Raw genomic sequence first — 21017 nt, 5'->3', positions numbered from 1 at the left:
GACGTGACTATGGAGGAAGAGGACGGACGTGACTATGGAGGAAGAGGACGGACGTGACTATGGAGGAAGAGGACGGACGTGACTATGGAGGAAGAGGACAAACGAGACTATGGAGGAAGAGGACGGACATGACTATGGAGGAAGAGGATGGACGTGACTATGGAGGAAGAGGACGGACGTGACTATGGAGGAAGAGGACAGACATGATGGGGGGGGGGTTACTGGGTGTAAATAGGAAATAACATCTTATTACCTCCTCTGCTGCCACTTCCACCAACGTCTCCAATCTGCTTCCTCCCAACTCACCTCTCGGAGTGTCCTGTCTGTACCTGACATCACTTCCTGTCTGTATCCCATAGAGAAGTCCTGTCTGGGGAGAAATGAGATCACCATCTTGTGGAGTTCAGAGGAACTGCAGCCCCGAGAAACATCCCTTAATAACATTCCTGCATTGTATCTACCTTACAGAGATACCAGGGAAGATCAAAAAGATCTAAAAAAGTAAGAAACAATAAACCTAACTCTTATGCAACCAACTGTTTATATAATATATTTTACTACAGATAGAAAAGTCTTAAAGACACAGAACACAAGATAAAAAGAAAATACATAATAAAACAGAGACCTCCAAAACAGATCTTTTTGGGTAAAAAAAAATGCAAAAATACATCCTAAAGCATAAAAATATCTATCAATCCACTGATAATGAAGATGTTAGACATAAATGACAAGGATGTAATGGTCACAGAGGAATGGTGGTGGAGATCTCTCACAGTAAGAACACTTCCTTGAATGGTTCTATAAATAAAGAATGAATCCTGGAGGGAATAAAGCTGTAAAGCAATAAATAATATATAAACTGGGCCATCCACTTCATCCATAAAGACATTGTGATTGAAGATCTTCTAGATCACATAGAAGGAGGACTCATCCATGATTTCATACATTTGTTTGGAAGGATAGAACAATCCTCAGAAGGGAACATGTAGGATGACAGGAAAGGCTCCTGACTGGTGAGATCCTCCAAACATAATGATGACATCCATGAACTGGAGCGAGCTCGTTGGGGTGATAAAGCCAATCTGGAAACACTGTGTAGACGTTCTCCAAGAACTCAGCACACTCCAGGTGTGGAGAAAGTCTCCAGGTGGGTTTAGCCTGTCATTTATCATAGGTAGAAATGTCCACACATGGACTTCCACAGGGACCCCCGAGACTACATATAGAACCTGTACAGTGTCCCCTGTAATGAATTGCTTCCCCCCAGGCCTATAGCAGAATGACAGCTGAGCGAGATCTCTCCCATCCTGGGTGGACATCATATGAAGTCCTCCACGTCTAGTGGCTCTGCTGTATCTTGATATGTCACCTGCTGTGTCCACCAGATGACATATCATTGTACCAGGCCAGCCCAGTACCATGTGATTGCTGTGACCAATCACAGTGATCACATGACAGTTGTACACAATGAATGGCTTTCATTCATAGCCATTCATTGTGTACTATTCTGATGATCTCTGTGATTTGTCACTGGCTCACTACCTCTGCTGGAAGTTTACTCCAAGCATCAACTACTCTTTCAGTAAAATAATACTTTCTGAGATTAGTTGTGAACTTTCCTCCAGTTAGTTGGAGGTCATGTCCTCGTGTTCTTCATTTTGGTTTCATATTGAAAATCCTGCCCTCCTGAACCTTATTCACTCCCTTGTTGTATGTAAAGGTTTCAGTCATGTCTCCCCTTTCCCTTCTCTCCTCCAGACTGGACATGTTACGTTCCTGAAGTCTCTCCTGATATCACTATTTGTATTCCCCGTCTCTGGACTCGTTCTATCTTATCACCTTTATGTAAGTGAGGTCTCCAGAACTGGACACAGTATTCTACATGAGGTTGCTGGTGACTCCTCTAGTGATAGAAAGATCTATATAGAGGAATCAGGACCTCCTTCCTCCTGCCAGTGACCCCTCTAGCGATATAAAGATCTATATAGAGGAATCAGGACCTCCTTCCTCCTGCCGGTGACCCCTCTAGTGATATAAAGATCTATATAGAGGAATCAGGACCTCCTTCCTCCTGCCGGAAACCCCACTAGTGATATATAGATCTATATGGAGGAATCAGGACCTCCTTCCTCCTGCCGGTGACCCCTCTAGTGATATAAAGATCTATATAGAGGAATTGGGACCTCCATCGTCTCGCCAGTGACCCCTCTAGTGATATAAAGATCTATATAGAGGAATTGGGACCTCCATCGTCTCGCCAGTGACCCCTCTAGTGATATATAGATCTATATGGAGGAATTGGGACCTACTTTCTCCTCCTGGTGACCCCTCTAGTGATATATAGATCTATATGGAGGAATCAGGATCTCCTTCCTCCTGCCGGTGACCCCTCTATTGATATAATGATCTATAGAGGAATCTGGACCCCCTTCCTCCCACTGGTGAACCCTCTAGTGATATAAAGATCTATATAGAGGAATTGCGACCTCCTACCTCCCGCCGGTGACCCCTCTAGTGATATAAAGATCCATATAGAGGAATCAGGACCTCCTTCCTCCTGCCGGTGACCCCTCTAGTGATATATAGATCTATATAGAGGAATCAGGACCCTCTTCCTCTCGCCAGTGACCCCTCTAGTGATATAAAGATCTATATGGAGGAATTAAAAAGAGAACAATCCCCTGCGCTTGAATGGAAAAATCCCTACCCCTAAGCTGCTAACACCTCCCTTCAACCATAAAGTCTAAATAATCGATATATAATGGTGTAGCGCTAAATAAATACTAACATAAGTGACCAAAATCAGACTAAATATGATGAATAAACAATCATAAGTGAAAAAGTGTACCAATAATAAATTAGTGCACACACACAATCAATATAAAAGGATAACCCCAACTACAGGGACCAAACTAAGTGAATAACATAATTAGTGCATGTGTACAAAAACATCTGTGAAAATATTATATATCTATCCACTAATAAAAAGTCCACACACTGTTCCAATAATGTTGATTAGTGCTCCACAGCAATAACTTGCATTTAAATAAATGTGAATCCAGTGCCAACAACTCGTGAATCCAAAAACATCCAAAGTGCCCCCTCCCCTCCTAAAAGTGACCACAAGGGCCAGCTCGCTTTAGGGTAAGACACGCTTTCCCAGGAATAGCCTCGTCACCACCGGATGGACCCTCCTGGATATCCCACAGGCTTTTATCCTCCTGAGTCCTCCAATCCCCTGGTACTTGTAATAGTAGTTCACCCACACAGGATCATAACTCATTTGTGATCTCATACCTGAGAGCTTGGTGAGCACAGGGTCCACAGCATGTCACTCCACCTCCGATCACCGACCTGCACTCCCGATCCACTGCTGGCTGCACTCAGAGTCCCCGTACAAGCTACCCTGAGAGCCAGGATCCTATTCCTGGGAAAGCGTGTCTTACCCTAAAGCGAGCTGGCCCTTGTGGTCACTGTTGTGGACTTTTTATTAGTGGATAGATATATATATAATATTTTCACAGAGTGTTTTTGTACACATGCACTAATTATGTTATTCACTTAGTTTGGTCCCTGTAGTTGGGGTTATCCTTTTATATTGATTGTGTGTGTGCACTAATTTATTATTGGTACACTTTTTCACTTATGATTGTTTATTCATAATATTTAGCCTGATTTTGGTCACTTATGTTAAAAAGGTTGTGAGAACCACAATCGGGCTCAGGGTAGGATTTCTGCTGCTGTTCCTAATTTTGAGATATGGATTGCGTGCACGCCGGAAAATAATTACACGGACAACTGTCCAGTACAACCACTTTCACATCATCTCTGTTTATTGCAGGGCGGTGCTTAACCTTTTATACATAGAAAACAATAGAGTATACGTCACTATTACGTATATACAGTCACATTCTAAAAGGCACATTTTGCTTGGCTGAAATATAGGAGAAATGTAGAAACTTGAAGCTTGCTTCTCGTCCCGTTATCTCTTCACCCCCCCCCCTCACATACTCAAAGCCTAAGTGAAATCCTCTCAGTGCGAAGGGAGGGGTTGAGAGCATCGCTCTGAGCAAACAAGTTAAGGAGGACTGCAAAGCCCAGCAGACAAAAATATATACGCAGAACACATATATTTAGAAATATGAAAAAGTATAAAAGTAAATATGTATAAAATGTATATTTTAAACAGGAAACAGAATAGGCATTTTACCAAATCCATCAGAATGTTAGTATTTATTTAGCGCTACACCATTATATATTGATTATATGGAGGAATTGGGACCTCCTTCCTCCTGCTGGTGACACCTCTAGTGATATAAAGATCTATATAGAGGAATCGGGACCTCCTTCCTCCTGCCGGTGACCCCTCTAGTGATAGGATCTATATAGAGGAATCAGGACCTCCTTCCTCCTGCAGGTGACCCCTCTAGTGATATAAAGATCTATATAGAGGAATCAGGACCTGATTCCTCCTGCCGGTGACACCTCTAGTAATATAAAGATTGATATAGAGGAAACGGGATGTCCTTCCTCCCATCGGTGACCCCTCTAGTGATATTGAGATCTATATAGAGGAATTGGGACCTCCTTCCTCCCACCAGTGACCCCTCTATTGATATAAAGTTCTATATAGAAGAATCTGGATCCCCTTCCTCCTGACGGTGACCCCTCTAGTGATATAAAGATCTATATAGAGGAATCAAGACCTCCTTCCTCCTGCCGGTGACCCCTCTAGTGATATAAAGATCTATATAGAGGAATCGGGACCTCCTTCCTCCTGACGGTGACCCCTCTAGTAATATAAAGATCTATATAGAGGAATCGGGACCTCCTTCCTCCTGCCAGTGACCCCTCTAGTGTTATAAAGATCTATATAGAGGAATCAGGACCTCCTTCCTCCTGCCGGTGACCCCTCTAGTGATATAAAGATCTATATAGAGGAATCAGGACCTCCTTCCTCCTGCCGGTGACCCCTCTAGTGATATGTAAATCAATATAGAGGAATCAGGACCTCCTTCCTCCTTCTGTGGACCCCTCTAGTGTTATAAAGATCTATATAGAGGAATCAGGACCTCCTTCCTCCTGCCGGTGACCCCTCTAGTGATATAAAGATCTATATAGAGGAATTGGGACCTCCTTCCTCCTGCCGGTGACCCCTCTAGTGATATAAAGATCTATATAGAGGAATCGGGACCTCCTTCCTCCTGACGGTGACCCCTCTAGTAACATAAAGATCTATATAGAGGAATCGGGACCTCCTTCCTCCTGCCGGTGACCCCTCTAGTGTTATAAAGATTTATATAGAGGAATCAGGACCTCCTTCCTCCTCCTGCCGGTGACCCCTCTAGTGATATAAAGATCTATATAGAGGAATCAGGACCTCCTTCCTCCTGCCGGTGACCCCTCTAGTGATATGTAAATCAATATAGAGGAATCAGGACCTCCTTCCTCCTTCTGTGGACCCCTCTAGTGTTATAAAGATCTATATAGAGGAATCAGGATTTCTTTCCTCCTGCCGGTGACCCCTCTAGTGATATAAAGATTTATATAGAGGAATCAGGACCTCCTTCCTCCTGCCGGTGACCCCTCTAGTGATATAAAGATCTATATAGAGGAATCAGGACCTCCTTCCTCCTGCCGGTGACCCCTCTAGTGATATGTAAATCAATATAGAGGAATCAGGACCTCCTTCCTCCTTCTGTGGACCCCTCTAGTGTTATAAAGATCTATATAGAGGAATCAGGATTTCTTTCCTCCTGCCGGTGACCCTAGTGATATTAAGATCTATATAGAGGAATCGGGACCTCCTTCCTCCTGCTGGTAACCCCTCTAGTGATATATAGATCTTTGTGGAGGAATCAGGACCTCCTTCCTCCTGCCAGTGACCCCTCTAGTGATATGTAGATCTATATAGAGGAATCAGGACCTCCTTCCTCCTCCTGCCGGTGACCCCTCTAGTGATATAAAGATCTATATAGAGGAATCAGGACCTCCTTCCTCCTGCCGGTGACCCCTCTAGTGATATGTAAATCAATATAGAGGAATCAGGACCTCCTTCCTCCTTCTGTGGACCCCTCTAGTGTTATAAAGATCTATATAGAGGAATCAGGATTTCTTTCCTCCTGCCGGTGACCCCTCTAGTGATATTAAGATCTATATAGAGGAATCGGGACCTCCTTCCTCCTGCTGGTAACCCCTCTAGTGATATATAGATCTTTGTGGAGGAATCAGGACCTCCTTCCTCCTGCCAGTGACCCCTCTAGTGATATGTAGATCTATATAGAGGAATCAGGACCTCCTTCCTCCCGCCGGTGACCCCTCTAGTGATATAACAATCTATATAGAGGAATCAGGACCTCCTTCCTCCTGACGGGGACCCCTCTATTGATATAAAGATCTATATAGAGGAATCAGGACCTCCTTCCTCCTTCTGTGGACCCCTCTAGTGAAAAATAGATTTATATAGAGAAATCAGGACCTCCTTCTGTGATGATTGTGTGCAATAGAGACACGGACGTTGTACATGACAGCCATCTTGTTCGTTCTCAGCCATATTCTCTCCTGTCCTCCCTTTGTACATGGAATGCATAGCTGTATGTTGAACGGAGGTCAACAGGATCTCTTATCATAAATAAAACACAGATAGATCATCTCCAGGGCTGTAAACCATTAATTAGTCTGGTTCCAGGGGGTCTGCTGGAAAACCACTTTCCTCTGCTTGATCACAAAACAATAACTCAGTCATGACCTGTTAGGATATAAGAGATAGAGCGTGCTATAAAACGTACATTCCACAAGTCATTTTTCATACAATTCATAAACTTCAGCAGGAACTGGGCACATTAATATGAAGTATATATTCATATAGATCATTTTAATATGAGTCACACAAGACCTTACATCACTATGTTAGTGCCTACAAGACAGAAGAAGCAGTCTCTTCCCTCCTGGGTGACAAGGGTTTGCCATGTTTGGTATCTTTGCATTTGGAATATAATTCTGAATATTAATCTGTCAGTTGCTAGGATGCTACCTGTACCTATTGGAGGTTATTGACTTTAGTATGAAATTGGAAATGGGTACTAATAGGATGCAGGAGATCCGCTGAGACATAGAAAGGGAAATGGGAGCTAATAAGCTGCAGGAGATCTGCTGAGAAAATGAAAAATTAAATGTGTATGAAATGGATGGATTTGCAGACACTTCCAGAAGATGATGTTCATTATGAGTGGATTGATATATATTTTTATACTTTAGGATGTATTTTTGCATTTTCTTCCCTGGAAGGATCAGGTTTGGTGGGATCTGTCTCATTAGCTATACATTTGTATTTTGTGTTTTGTGTTTGTAAAACTTTTCTATATGAGCTACCCCCTCATCACCCCTCTCCCTCGACACAACCCACAGGGACTTCATCACTGCTCAAACTCCCTCCAACCCCATCCCCTCTCACACAGCTACCCCCTCATCACCCCTCTTCCACAGCCCCACCACTGCTCTGACCTCCACTTCCACCCCACCCAACATTCCTCATATTGAAGCCCCCTCAACACTCCACACCTTCGACCTTACTACCATCGAGCAAGTCTCCAAGGTCCTCTCTGATGCCCACCTCACCACCTGCCCCCTCGACCCTATCCCCTCACAACTCCTACGACCTCCCTCCCCCTCCATCCTACGCTCCTTCACCCACATCTTTAATCTCTCCCTCTCCTCCGGCACATTCCCCTCCCCTCTGAAGCATGCACACATCACCCCCATACTTAAAAAGCCCTCCCTGGACCCCAATGACCCGAACAACCTCAGACCCATCTCCCTGCTCCCATTCACATCCAAACTCCTTCAGCGCCTAGTCTACACCCGCCTAAGCTCTCACCCCAATGACAACAACCTCCTCGATCCCCTACAGTCCGGCTTCCGTCCCCTACACTCCACCAAAACTGCCTTACTCAAACTCTCCAATGACCTGCTAACCACCAAAGCTAATGGCCACTATTCAGTGCTCCTACTCCTTGACCTCTCTGCGGCCTTCGACACAGTCGACCACCCCCCTTCCTCCTCAAAAAACTACACTCCCTCGGCCTCAGAGATTCTGCTCTCTCCTGGCTCTCATCCTACCTGTCACAACGCTCTTTCAGTGTTACCTATAATGCTACCACCTCCCACTCTCTCCCCCTCTCTGTTGGGGTCCCTCAAGGCTCTGTCCTCGGGCCCCTTCTCTTCTCCATCTACACCTCCTCCATTGGCCAACTCATACACTCTCACGGCTTCAACTACCACCTCTATGCCGACGACACACAAATCTATCTCTCGACCCCTCGCCTCACCCCCTCGGTCTCTGCCCGAAACACACACCTACTGAGCGACATATCAGACTGGATGTCGCTCCACTTCCTTAAACTGAACCTCTCCAAAACCGAGTTTCTTGTCTTCCCCCCAGCCTGGACACCCCCCCCCATTGACTTCTCCATCACATCCAACAACGCCATTATCAAACCCGCCCCGCAGGCCAGAGTAGTTGGTGTCATTCTGGACTCCAACCTATTCTTCCAGCCCCAAGTCCAATCATTAAGTAACTCATGCAGACTCCACCTCGCCAAAATTTGCACGTTCCTAACCCCAGAAACCACTAAACAGCTCATCCACTCCCTCATCATATCACGACTCGACTACCGCAACTCCCTCCTCACTGGTCTGCCTCACTGCTGGCTATCCCCGCTTCAGTCGATCCTGAACACGTTTGCCAGACTCATTCACCTTTCCAACCGCTCTGTTTCCGCCACCCTCCTCTGCCAATCCCTCCACTGGCTTCCGATTGCGCAACGTATCAAATTCAAAATCCTAACACTGATGTACAAAGCTGTCCACCATACTGCCCCGAACTACATCACCGACCTAATATCCAAGTACCACCCAACACGCACACTCCGCTCCTCACAAGACCTTCTTCTCTCTAGTTCCCTGGTCTGCTCCTCCCATGCCCGCCTCCAGGACTTCTCCAGGGTGTCACCCATCCTCTGGAACTCCCTACCCCAACCCATCAGACTATCACCTACTCTCCTCTCCTTTAGGCGCACCCTGAAAACCCACCTCTTCAGGGAAGCCTACCCCACCCCCTGCTAACTTGCCGATCTCCTCCGCTCTTCCTACCACTCCATCCCCCACAGCGATCTCCTCCTGTACCTCCATCCCCTCCCTCCTAGATTGTAAGCGCGAAAGAGCAGGGCCCTCAAACCCCTCATGTTTTGCATTGTATTGGTATTGTACTGTCACATGTTCTGTCCCCCTTTGTAATGTACAGCGCTGAGCGATCTATTGGTGCTTTATAAATACTGTAAAAATAATATATGTAATAAGAGATGTTTGTTGAACAGTTGGTTACATAAGAGTTACATTTATTTCTTCTTCCTTTATTCAGTAATGTTTAATCTCCTATAGTATCCCTGTAAGGTACATAATATACGGGAATGGGGATTATGGGTTGGATCTCGGGGCTGCAGTTCCTCTGAGCTCCACAAGGTGGGGATCTCACTTCTACCCAGACAGGAAGTCTCTCTGGAATGCAGACAGGAAGTGATGTCAGGTACTGACAGGAAGTTCCAGATGAGAGGTGAGGCGGGAAGAAGTATAGAGGAGACGTTGGTGGAAGTGGCAGCAGAGGAGGTAATAAGATGTTATTTCCTATTTACAACAAATGTATATAAATCTGAGGCTCTTTTAGGAATGTTTTCTGCTTTAAAAAATGAAAGGGGCTTTATAGCAACTCAAATGTGTAATATGTGTAACATTGTTCTGTTTATCTCCTCCTCCCCTCCCCCGCCTGTCTCCAGCACTGCACCCGGGGACTAGCAGGGAGGGGAGAGACCTTGCAGTGTAATGAGAACCGATTGGCTGCTCCTCAGGAAAGGGGAGTGTCCAGCTTATCCTTTCTCCCTTTCACTCCCAGAGCCATTTTTTGCACACATTAAAAAAATCATTTTATCCTGAAGATGACACAAAACCCCCAAAATATCGATTTTCTGAAAGTAGAGACTTTAGAGAATAAAATAGCGGCAGTTCTAATTTTTTATGTCACAAAATATTATCACAAAGTCTAGGAAATGCCAAATTTCAGTAAAAAATATACTTAAGTTAATTTCAGGGCACAAAAAAGCAATAAATGACCCATTTATGTGTAAAAATATAAAAGCCGAGGTTGCAGGGAGTAAATAGATATCCAACATGTCAAACCTTAAGTTGTGTGTGCTGAAATGGTGACAACCTTTAGTCCCCGGTATTATCTATAGGTGACACATTTATAGCCCCTTCTAGGTCATCAGTATAGAGTACGGAGGAGGTCTGCTCCTAGAATTATCCTCTCATTCTGGTGTGACCGGCGATATGTAACGTGTATCACAATCAATGTTATCACGTGTAGGCGCTCCAGCGTGTGCTCTTACATTTGGGCGTGCATATATGTGGGGGTGGGGGGGCCTCAACATTTTTTAAAGGGAGGAGTTATGTACTTGGGTGTAACTTTAATTCTTTACAATTAAAAAAAAAATTTACTTAAGGGGACAAAGTCCTCTATGTGATGACTTTTGATGAGAGGTTCTCTTTATTGAGACATCCAGGGTCTAAAAGACCCCCAATGTCTCCCCTGTACTCTACTGGATGTAATGTAGAGCACATCGCACCGCATTACATTCTTTGCCGTCCTCGATGGTCGGGAAATCTGTCATAACATCACTTCTGGGTCAGGACAAGAAGGGAGTGAACATGATCGCTCTCCTCCATCCCCTCTACCCTCCGACACCCGCTGACCCGGGCCCACAGATGGGCAAGAGGAGCCGGGAAAGCATAGTAGGTACAGGAGAGGTTCACACACACGGGGTGGCAGAGGCTGGCACCTGAAAGGAGAGCCCTGTGGCTTGCCCTCAGCAGGGATAAAGAATAAAAACAATACTTGCCCGGCACCCAGAACTACATGTCCCGGGCGTCGGGCGATGTAAAGTGACCATCCCTGCATGATGAGCCGACATTGACCTCACAGCACTGCCTCAGAGCAAACTAGTCATAGGAAGGATCAGATTTATCATTCCTTGTCTGCAGATCTAATACTCATCAAACCAGTTCAGAGACCAAACAAACTCAACAGAGAAAAGGGGCCCCGGACCCCAAAATTGTAGTAAACACTAAACAGCCCAAACTAAATGTCTTCCCATGGGGGGAGTAGTTCTTCAATGTCCAGCAACCCTCCTATTCCCCCCTCACATCCACATCCTATTATTGTGTGACCAATACCATCCAAATCATTCTTACTTTCATTTCCCAAAGTTATCCGTCTACAAGGAGACCTGTATAGATCACATGATGGCACCAATGAGGATGGAGGAGGACCGGAGTCACATGACTGAGAAGATACTAAACCTCACCCTGGAGATCATCTACCTGCTGACCGGAGAGGTGAGGAGGATTCTGGGAGGTCACATGACATCACTCTTATCTCTATTAATAAAACACAGACCTGACTGGAGAGGTGAGGATTCTGGGAGGTCACATGACGTCACTCTCATCTCTATTAATAAAACACAGACCTGACCGGAGAGGTTAGGAGGATTCTGGGAGGTCACATGACGTCACTCTCATCTCTATTAATAAAACACAGACCTGACCGGAGAGGTTAGGAGGATTCTGGGAGGTCACATGACATCACTCTGATCTCTATTAATAAAACACAGACCTGACCGGAGAGGTGAGGAGGATTCTGGGAGGTCACATGACATCACTCTTGTCTATTCTGGTCAATAGACCATTTTATTTTTGCACACATTTAGATGATGTCAGGTGGTTGATATTGTTTTATTTGTCTCCTGATCTGTAGGATTATGTTGTAAAGAAGAAGTCTAGTGGGGAGCCAATCTCAGGAGGATGGAGCAGAACCCGGAGCCTCACCATGGTGCCTCCATCTCATTCTCTGATACCTGAGAGGGAGAAAGAGCAGAAGATTCTGGAACTGACCACCATGATGGTCCATCAGCTGACAGGAGAGGTGAGCGGTGCCGGGAATTCTGGGACATTCTCCAGTAACAGACAAGGGATGTGTCTGGATGGTGACTGTATCATTGTGTGTGTCAGGTTCCTATAAGGTGTCAGGGTGTCACTGTCTATTTCTCCATGGAGGAGTGGGAGTATTTAGAAGGACACAAGGACCTCTACAAGGACGTCATGATGGACAATCAGCAGACTTTGGGTTTTGTGAAGATTGTAAGGAAGGAATTTCCCCGGAATGAGACGATATTGAAGCTCACCCTGGAGATCCTCAGCCTGCTGACTGGAGAGGTGAGTGTAATGAAGGGGTTAAATCTGACTGGGCTGTACACTGGGAGGTATTCAGAGTCACTTGAAGTCTTCTGATGTTCTGTAATCAATAACGACATCCACACAAGTACTATGAATACATAAAGTGTCCGGACTCTATGAGATTTGGTTATAGCACAAGATGGCGGCATTGGTTATAGAAGAGAACAATCTCAGCTTTAGTCCAATCAGAGAGACCCATGATTACCAGCATGCCACGCCCACTGACCACTAAATCCATGGGTGACATTTCCTGGTGGGTCAGTGAGCCTTACTAGTAAACCATTAGTGACTCTATTATATGACTTCTAGAAGGAGCTATAAATCTGACCCCATTGTCATCATATCATTGGATGGAGATGTCTGTCCTTTGCTGAGTCGGCACATTGTGGCCAATCGCTGGAGAATAAATCTAGAGCTGACCATAGAAGTGAGGGATTATGGGAGAGTGAGATTTATCTTTGTATCACATAGAACTGTACAGGAGTCATGAAGAAATCTACCGACAATGACACCAGAAGGAGATCTCATCGTATGACCACAAGATCCTCGAGAATCCAGAATCCCATCACCATCCCCCCACCTCCATCCCTGATCCCTACAAGACAGAAGACACAGAAGATTCTAGAAGTCACCAAGAAGATGATGGAGCTGCTGACAGGAGAGGTGAGCGGTGCCGGGAATTCTGGGACATTCTCCAGTAACAGACAAGGGATGTGTCTGGATGGTGACTGTATCATTGTGTGTGTCAGGTTCCTATAAGGTGTCAGGGTGTCACTGTCTATTTCTCCATGGAGGAGTGGGAGTATTTAGAAGGACACAAGGATCTCTACAAGGACGTCATGATGGACAATCAGCCGCCCCTCACATCACCGGGTAAGAGGAGACTTTATTGTAAAGGAGAGAGCAGTACGGAGGATCCACCTAGATCCCCCATCATCTGATAAACACATAGAAACAATGGATTCAGTCAGTGTGTGTGTTTCCTACAGATGGATCCAGTCATGGGAACCCACCAGAGAGATGTCCCCGTCCTCTGTATTCCCGGGATTCCACACAGGAAGGTCACACCATCCCTCACCATCATCAGGTAGATGATGACAATTATTGGTAGTTGTGATTTATACACAGCATGTTTGTTACAATGAATGTTTTATTATATCTTTCAGAGTGGAATCCTCGGGGATGATAATATTGATGTTAAAGAAGAGTATAAAGAGGAGGATGAGGAGTATGGAGTGATGGAGGAGTTTTCAGAAGGACACAAGGATATGATGGAGCCACCTAATACCAGGAACCCACGAGAGAGATGTCCCTGTCCTCTGTATTCCCGGGATTCCACACAGGAAGGTCACACCATCCCTCACTATTACAAGGTTGGTGGGATGGAGAATCTAGAACATGGACTTGTAGAGACTATGGGCTCCAATCACAAAGCGGTATCTTCCCGTATCCCAGTGTGTAGTAAGATGCTGCATTCTGTTTTTTAGTAGTGAATCCTGCGGGTAATTTACCACTGGTGTCCTTAGCAACACTTGTAAATAGCTTGTTGTTAAGGAGAGGGCAGCCGCCAGTGTCCCCAACAACCAGTAAACAAGGAGTGGACGGCCGCCAAGTTCCCCGCTGACAGCTGTGACAGGTCTGGTATGGATTTTGAGGGGAACCCCGATGCCAAAATAATAAAAATAAAGGCGTGGGTTCCCCTCCAAAATCAATACCAGACCCTTAGTGAGTGCCCACCTTCCTCCTGAACCATACCAGGCCACATATCCTCAACATTGGGTGGGTGCTTCAGGGCAGAGACGCTCTATCCTCCCAAAAGCACCTTGTCCCCATGGCGATGGGGACAAGGGTCCTTCCCCACAACCCTGGGCAGTGGTTGTGGGGGCCTTATTGGAATCTAGAAGTCACCTTTAACCAGGAGGCCCCCAGATCCCAGCCCCCCCACAATGTGAATGAGTATAGAGTACATAGTACCCCTATTCATTCACCAAAATAAAGTAGTTTAAGAAAACACTGGAAGTAATTTTTGAAAAAACAAAAATAAAGAACAATATCCCCCTAATGTAGATCCATCGATGATCCAATCACGATACTCGCTGTCATTGCCTTCTTGTGACATCACCAATACAACATGCCCCGGTTAGTGACATCACCAATACAACATGCCCCGGTCAGTGATGTCACCAATACAACATGCCCCGGTCAGTGACGTCACCAATACAACATGCCCTGGTCAGTGATGTCACCAATACAACATGCCCCGGTCAGTGACATCACCAATACAACATGCCCCGGTCAGTGACGTCACCGAGTGGCACCGTCCCTTAGTATATTTAGTGGCAGGAGGCAGCAGAGCTGTCAGACAGAGGGGAGTCTTCATTGGGAGCGGAGCTTTTCTTTCCGAGTCAGCGGTGACCGCGAGCATCGTGATTGATGATGGATCTACACCGGGGGGACATTTTGCTTTAGTTTTCTTTTTTAATAAAGGACTTGTCATAAACTGTCTGCTGTCTATATAACAGAATACTTTTTTGGGGGTGAATAATTAGGGGTACCATGTACCCCATACTCATTCACATGGGGTGAGGGATCTGAGGGCTCCCTTGCTAAATTTTGTAAGTCCTCTGCCTGCAAACCCCCACAGCCACTAGCCTGGGTTGTGGGGAAGAGTCCCTGATCTCCATCAACATGGACAAGGTGCTCTGAGGGAGAAAAGCCCCCCTGCCTCAGAGCATCCACTCCATGTTAAGGGCACATGGCTTGGTATGTTTCAGGATGGTGGGTCGCTTGCTCATCCCCCCCTTTCCTGACCTGCTGGACTGCATGCTCAGATAGGGGTCTGGTATGTGTTTCTTTCATTTTGGCAAGGGGTCCCCCCTCAAAATCCATACCAGACCCCAGGGGGGGACCCTACAACATTTTCTTAATATTTTGTTGCCGGTAATTTTTTTTATTTATCGGTTGGTTAGGACACGGCGGCCGCTCGCTCCCTAACAACCATGTTGTTTACCGGTTGTTAAGGATGCCAGCGGCCGCCCACTCTTTACCAAGCAGTACACATTTCCTGAATGCCGCATGTCTCCACCACTAATTAATGACCGCATGCATTTCATTCTTTATTTCCTTCTGTGAATGTAACGCCTGTTCATGCGGTATTTACTGAGCGTGTTCAGTGTTTGTGGTCAATACCGCAACACGGGATAGGAAATGGACAGTTTCAGGATGGCATGCGGTATTTAGGGGAAATGTACCCACATATCACATGTGATCTGCTTCTGTGAAGGGAGACAATGTGTGGATTTTGTGTGTGATGTCACAATCATAAATCTTACATTTTACAGATGATATTTTCTCTCCTTTCCTTGATTTAGAGTGGAGATCCAATCGATATAGAATTTGAGGTGAAAGCAGAAGAAGAAGAGGCGTATGTGAGGGATGATCAGCAGTCTATGGAGGAGGATGGAATAACGGGGACATTTATAGAGGAGGACACTCCTACAGAGATCAGCACAGGTGGGTCATGAACACTAAATCCATTCCTCCACCCATACTGCTCACTGATTGGTCCAGAGTAGGGCGGGGACTGGGTGATATCAGCCTGTAATCCCCTGGTCACTTTCCTGAGCTGTGTTCCCCGTCCTGTATTCCTGGATTTCTCTCGGATAATCTTCCTTCTCTGTGCTGCAGACACAATTTATGTATCTAGACTGGATTTATGGAGGTTCTGGGGTTCAGCTGGCAGAAAAATGTTGATTTTTCCTATAAGCATTGCATAATGTAGTCACCCAGGACATGTGACTGGGGTCTCCTGCCTTGTGCCTGACTCTTCCAGGGGACCTTCTCTGTAGTCTGCTGGCTGTGCCTGGTGGAGGGATATGTCTGTAGTGTCTCAGACCCAAGTCACTGAGTGCAGTCTCAGGAGATGGGAGGCAGCGGTGTGGGATCTCTGCAACTTGTCTACAGTAAACATTTAGGCTTCCACTGATTACTGAATACCAAAATATTGAGTCCTCACCCTTACACTGTATAATTTATATTGTATATTCCATACTCCTGACCCCTGCACTATATACTCTATGTTGTACATTACATCCTCCTGACCCCTGCACTATATACTCTATGTTGTACATTACATACTCCTGACCCCTGCACTATATACTCTATGTTGTACATTACATACTCCTGACCCCTGCACTATATACTCCATGTTGTACATTACATACTCCTGACCCCTGCACTATATACTCTGTGTTGTACATTACATCCTCCTGACCCCTGCACTATATACTCCATGTTGTACATTACATACTCCTGACCCCTGCACTATATACTCTATGTTGTACATTACATACTCCTGACTTCTTCTCTCCCCCCTCCCCCCACTGCTATATATACACATAATATAGATTCTCCTTTGTTACACCCATTTCCTACCAGCTGGACATTTTATATCGGATGATGTGATTGGAGCACAGACTCTTACATGGTGATAATAATGTGATAACTTCCTCCAACTTTGGACCCTTAAACAGAAAGTGATAATGAGGGAGGAGTCAATACCCCAATGATGGTGGTCTTCAGGATCAGTCCAGTCTTCATCTTGGTTGTTCTCCCCCCATCCTCACTCTCTGACCTCTGGTGGGGCTCAGCCCCGCTGTTCTTCATGACTAAATCATGGAGTAAATAAGGAAGTGCAGTACTTCTTGTGTTGGGAAGATGGCGATGAGTGATAGAGGGGGTGGGGACCCTCGTCCTATAATCCCCTCATCACTGTCCCTCCTATAAAAGACAGTTCTGGTTGTTTCCTCACTCTCTGACTAAGGTCCATGAATAAAGAAATGACCTGGTAGGAGATCAGAGGAGCCATTTCCTAGTTCCCTTGAGGGTGGAATTGTAAGCTCCTCAGAGAGCAAGCTGCCTGATGTGGGCGGAGTCCTGGTTTGGGGGAACCAATCAGCTCCTGTCTAGTAATCCTCTTTGTCTTTGTATTTTAGTCCATGGCCGGGAGATGAGGAAAACCTCCGAGGATTGTCTCACTTTGTCTCCAGACTGGAAAGTAGAAGATGAGGACATCACACAGTATAGTCCAGGAGAAAACCCGGCTCCCTCCAATGTCCATCCGGCACCACCCAGTGTAGATGGACCATCGGATTCCACGTATCCTGAGGAACCTCAGACTGTGCGGGACCGGGCCGGCCCTCCAACAGGGAAGAGCTTCTCCTGTACAGAGTGTGGGAAAGGATTCCGTTATAAATCCAGACTTAATAGACATAAAAGATGTCACACAGGTGAGAAGCCATATTCCTGTGCTGAGTGCGGGAAATGTTTTGTATCAAAATCACATCTTGTCACACATCAAAGGCTGCACACAGGAGAAAAAATATATTCCTGTCATGAGTGCGGAAAATGTTTTTCACAGAAGTCCAATCTTTACACACATCAGAGATCTCACACGGGGGAAAAGCCATATTCCTGTCCTGAGTGTGGGAAATGTTTTTCACATAAATCCAGTCTTTACAGCCATCAGAGATATCACACGGGGGAGAAGCCGTATTACTGTCCTCAGTGCTGGAAATGCTTTTCAGAGAAGTCCGTTCTTTCCAGACATCAGAGATCTCACACGGGTGAAAAGCCATTTTCCTGTCCTGAGTGCGGGAACTGTTTTACACGGAAGTCTAGTCTTTATGTACATCAGAGATCTCACACAGGGGAGAAGCCTTATTCCTGTCCTGAGTGCGGGAAATGTTTTTCAGGCAAGTCTAGTCTTTACAAACATCAGAGATCTCACACGGGGGAGAAGCCATATTCCTATCATGAGTTTGGGAAATGTTTTTCAAGGAGCTTCAATCTTTCCAGGCATAAGAAATCTCACACAGAGGAGAAGCCACTTTCCTGTCCTGAGTGAGGGAAATGTTCCTCACTGAAGTCCTGTCTTCCTGTACATCAGGGGTCCCACACAACCCTGGAGGTGTATTAGTGCCCTGAGTGCGGGAAATGTCTTCTAGATGAATGTAGCTGGACATCCCAGCTCTCATGTGGGGAAGAAGCACACCCTGATATACACCTCAGATATACTCCATGGCTGATCTTCATCATGGAAGGAACAGTTGATAAGGAGATGAGAGGCCCCCAAAGACACGGATGAAGTGTGGGACCGGGTTGACTATTGATGGCAGGAGAAGAATAAAAATGGAGTCCTGCCCTGTGATTGGCTGAGTCTATAAATTGTTGAATGAATGGACCATCATTCACCCAGACGTGACCAGTTTGGTTCATACTTAAAGGAGAAGTTCCCCTTTTCGGGCAGAATATCCCTCCCATAATACACAGAAGCGTTCTCTGATGCCATCTCTGGCCCGGCCGTCCCGATGGGCTTTCCACTCCCCTCACCCACAGGACCATCACTTGTCTGTCAGTTTATTGGAACGGATTTTCAGATTGCATCATTTCCTGTCCACTTCCTGTAGGCTACTTCCCAGAAGCCTTTACTTCCTTGTTGTATCACAGAAGGGGGTGTGACAGGGCGTGTTCACCGCTTGGGACCACACCTCCCTCATTATAATACCTTCCTATACAATCTGATTGGACAATCTCCTCTAGATCTCCCCCCAGCTATGTAGTACAAGGGCAGACAAAGTCCAGGGTATGGAATGTGTGACAATTTATATTGGGAACTTGTGAGGCCTGGGGGCTGCAAAGGCATTAAGATGTACCGAGGGTTCCGGGGAGAGCGCAGATTAGTAACGTTTGTAACCGTTTTAGGATCACCCAAAAGAGGACAGAGAGGCAAGTGAGGGGATATGAAGTTGCTGGAATATTTATTAGAGTTCCAGGTGCAGAGTGTGTGACCCATCAAGAGGCTGATAGACGTAGGTCTGGATTTAGGAGGACTCCATGGGAGTGAATGGTGAGAAGTTTGAGAACAGAGCAATGCTTCTAAGTCAGCCCATAAGGAGCCATGTATTGTGGTGTAAAGGGGGGTTAGTGGGGTAATCTGGGCACCAAGAAATATTTAGTAACATTTGGAACACCCAAACCTCCTTGTTCCTTATGTATATACATAGCATGTCTTGGGATTCGTGGCCCTTTGTCTGCTCAGTTGAATCACAAGACCTGATTTTAAAAAGATTTCAGAGTATAGGAGGAGATGGGGATTGATGGGGGTGGGGATGGGGAAGAGTACAGGACAAGTAAAGGAGTTTTGGTAAAAAGGCCAATTTTCCATCACTGATCCTCCCTATCCAGGAGAGGTGAAGATGAGTCCAGGACAGAAGTAGGACTCTCAAGTATCTGAAAGTGGGGATGTAGTTGGCCTCATGGAGTGTGTTGTACGAGCGAGGGAGATGAATGCCCAAATAATCCAGGTAGGAGGTGGGCCAAGGAAACTATCATTCTGTTTTACAGAGGAAAGGGAAATGTATGGAGTACAGAGAATAGGACTGGCAGGGAGGTGTTGGGTTGGACCAAAGTAAGTAAAAGATCATCGGCAAACAAACTGACTTTACCCAGTTCAGGACCGACCACCACACTTATACTGCGGCAGGGCAGTCCCTCTGTTCCAGATCACATACAGTACATGTACACGTGTGAGCCCACCGCCCTGACTGTGCTGTCATTCAGTACATCACAAGCCGATTATCAGGTCCAGGCCAATGATTTCTGACCTGGACCTGCTGATCACCTGGACCTGCTGATCACCTGTACAGAATCAGAGATCATTCTGTGTCCATATTTATAAACACAGGAACTGGAAAGGTACACTAGTGAAGAGGAACACAAATAATACAAAGTATTCCCACAAGCAGCTAAAAAAGGTGATCAATCATCAAAAACCAACTTAACAGTGAATTCAACTGAAAAAATGCTGCCCACACCTGAACATACTCATATAAATGTGCAAAAATGTCAATAAATAGAAATACAGCGCCGCACTTTCTTTAACCACTTTAAGTCCCCCCTATAGCAGAAATACTGCTACAGTGCGGACTCCCTGCACAAAATCATGTGTATATATATGTATGTGATTTGCGCTCCCGCAGTTGCCAGGGGGGCACATGTGCACACGCCAACCTGCCGTTGCCGTGATTCAGTTCCTGACCGATCAATCATCATGTTCAGGCCAGTGATGTTCGGATCTGATGATCGATCCCTGCCCTATCAGAGATCTTCCTGTACCTGTGTTTCCATTATACAGATACAGGAAATGATGACATCTTCTCTCTCTGAGCGCATTCTGTCCCAGAGAGAGAAGAAAGCAGATCCACGCAATACACACACACAGTAAAACCACATTTAGGACACATTTAACCCCCTGATCTCCCCCAGTTAACCCCTTCGCTGCCCTGTCACCAGTGTCATTAGTACAGTGTACAGATTTTTTGCTGATCACTGTATTAGTGTCACCAGCGACTTCAGATAGCATTAGTGTCAGTTAGCATCCCTCCCAGATAGCATCAGATTGCCCGTCACTACATCAGTCATCACATTTAACCCCTTGATTGCCAGGAACACGCTCACATACACAATAAACCTCCATTGCTAGTATAGTGTCTGAGCGGATCAATATCTTTGATCAGATCAGAAATATGCCAGCGTTCACATTAGTATAGCGTCCCCAAAAATGCAGCGTTAGCGGGATCAGCCTCGGCACCTGCCAGCACCTGTGTTTAGCCCCT

The 21017-nt window shown here is 45.8% G+C and overlaps 1 protein-coding gene across 1 annotated transcript in view; it reads left to right on the top strand.

Moving 5' to 3' along the window:
* Positions 1-21017, top strand: part of LOC149441825 (uncharacterized) — a 216114-nt gene that overhangs the window by 94354 nt on the left and 100743 nt on the right. Inside the window, 1 exon segment of the mRNA XM_089656862.1 lies at positions 17928-18159. Within this exon segment, the coding sequence (XP_089512988.1) occupies positions 17928-18159 (232 nt within the window).

The sequence above is a fragment of the Staurois parvus genome, unplaced genomic scaffold (genome assembly GCF_062004578.1).
Source record: "Staurois parvus isolate SC_StPar_1 unplaced genomic scaffold, SC_StPar_1.0 ptg000942l, whole genome shotgun sequence".
NCBI classification, from domain to species: domain Eukaryota; kingdom Metazoa; phylum Chordata; class Amphibia; order Anura; family Ranidae; genus Staurois; species Staurois parvus.
The sequence above is the reverse complement of the archived record's forward strand: the minus strand, read 5'-3'. Positions and strand labels throughout refer to the sequence as shown.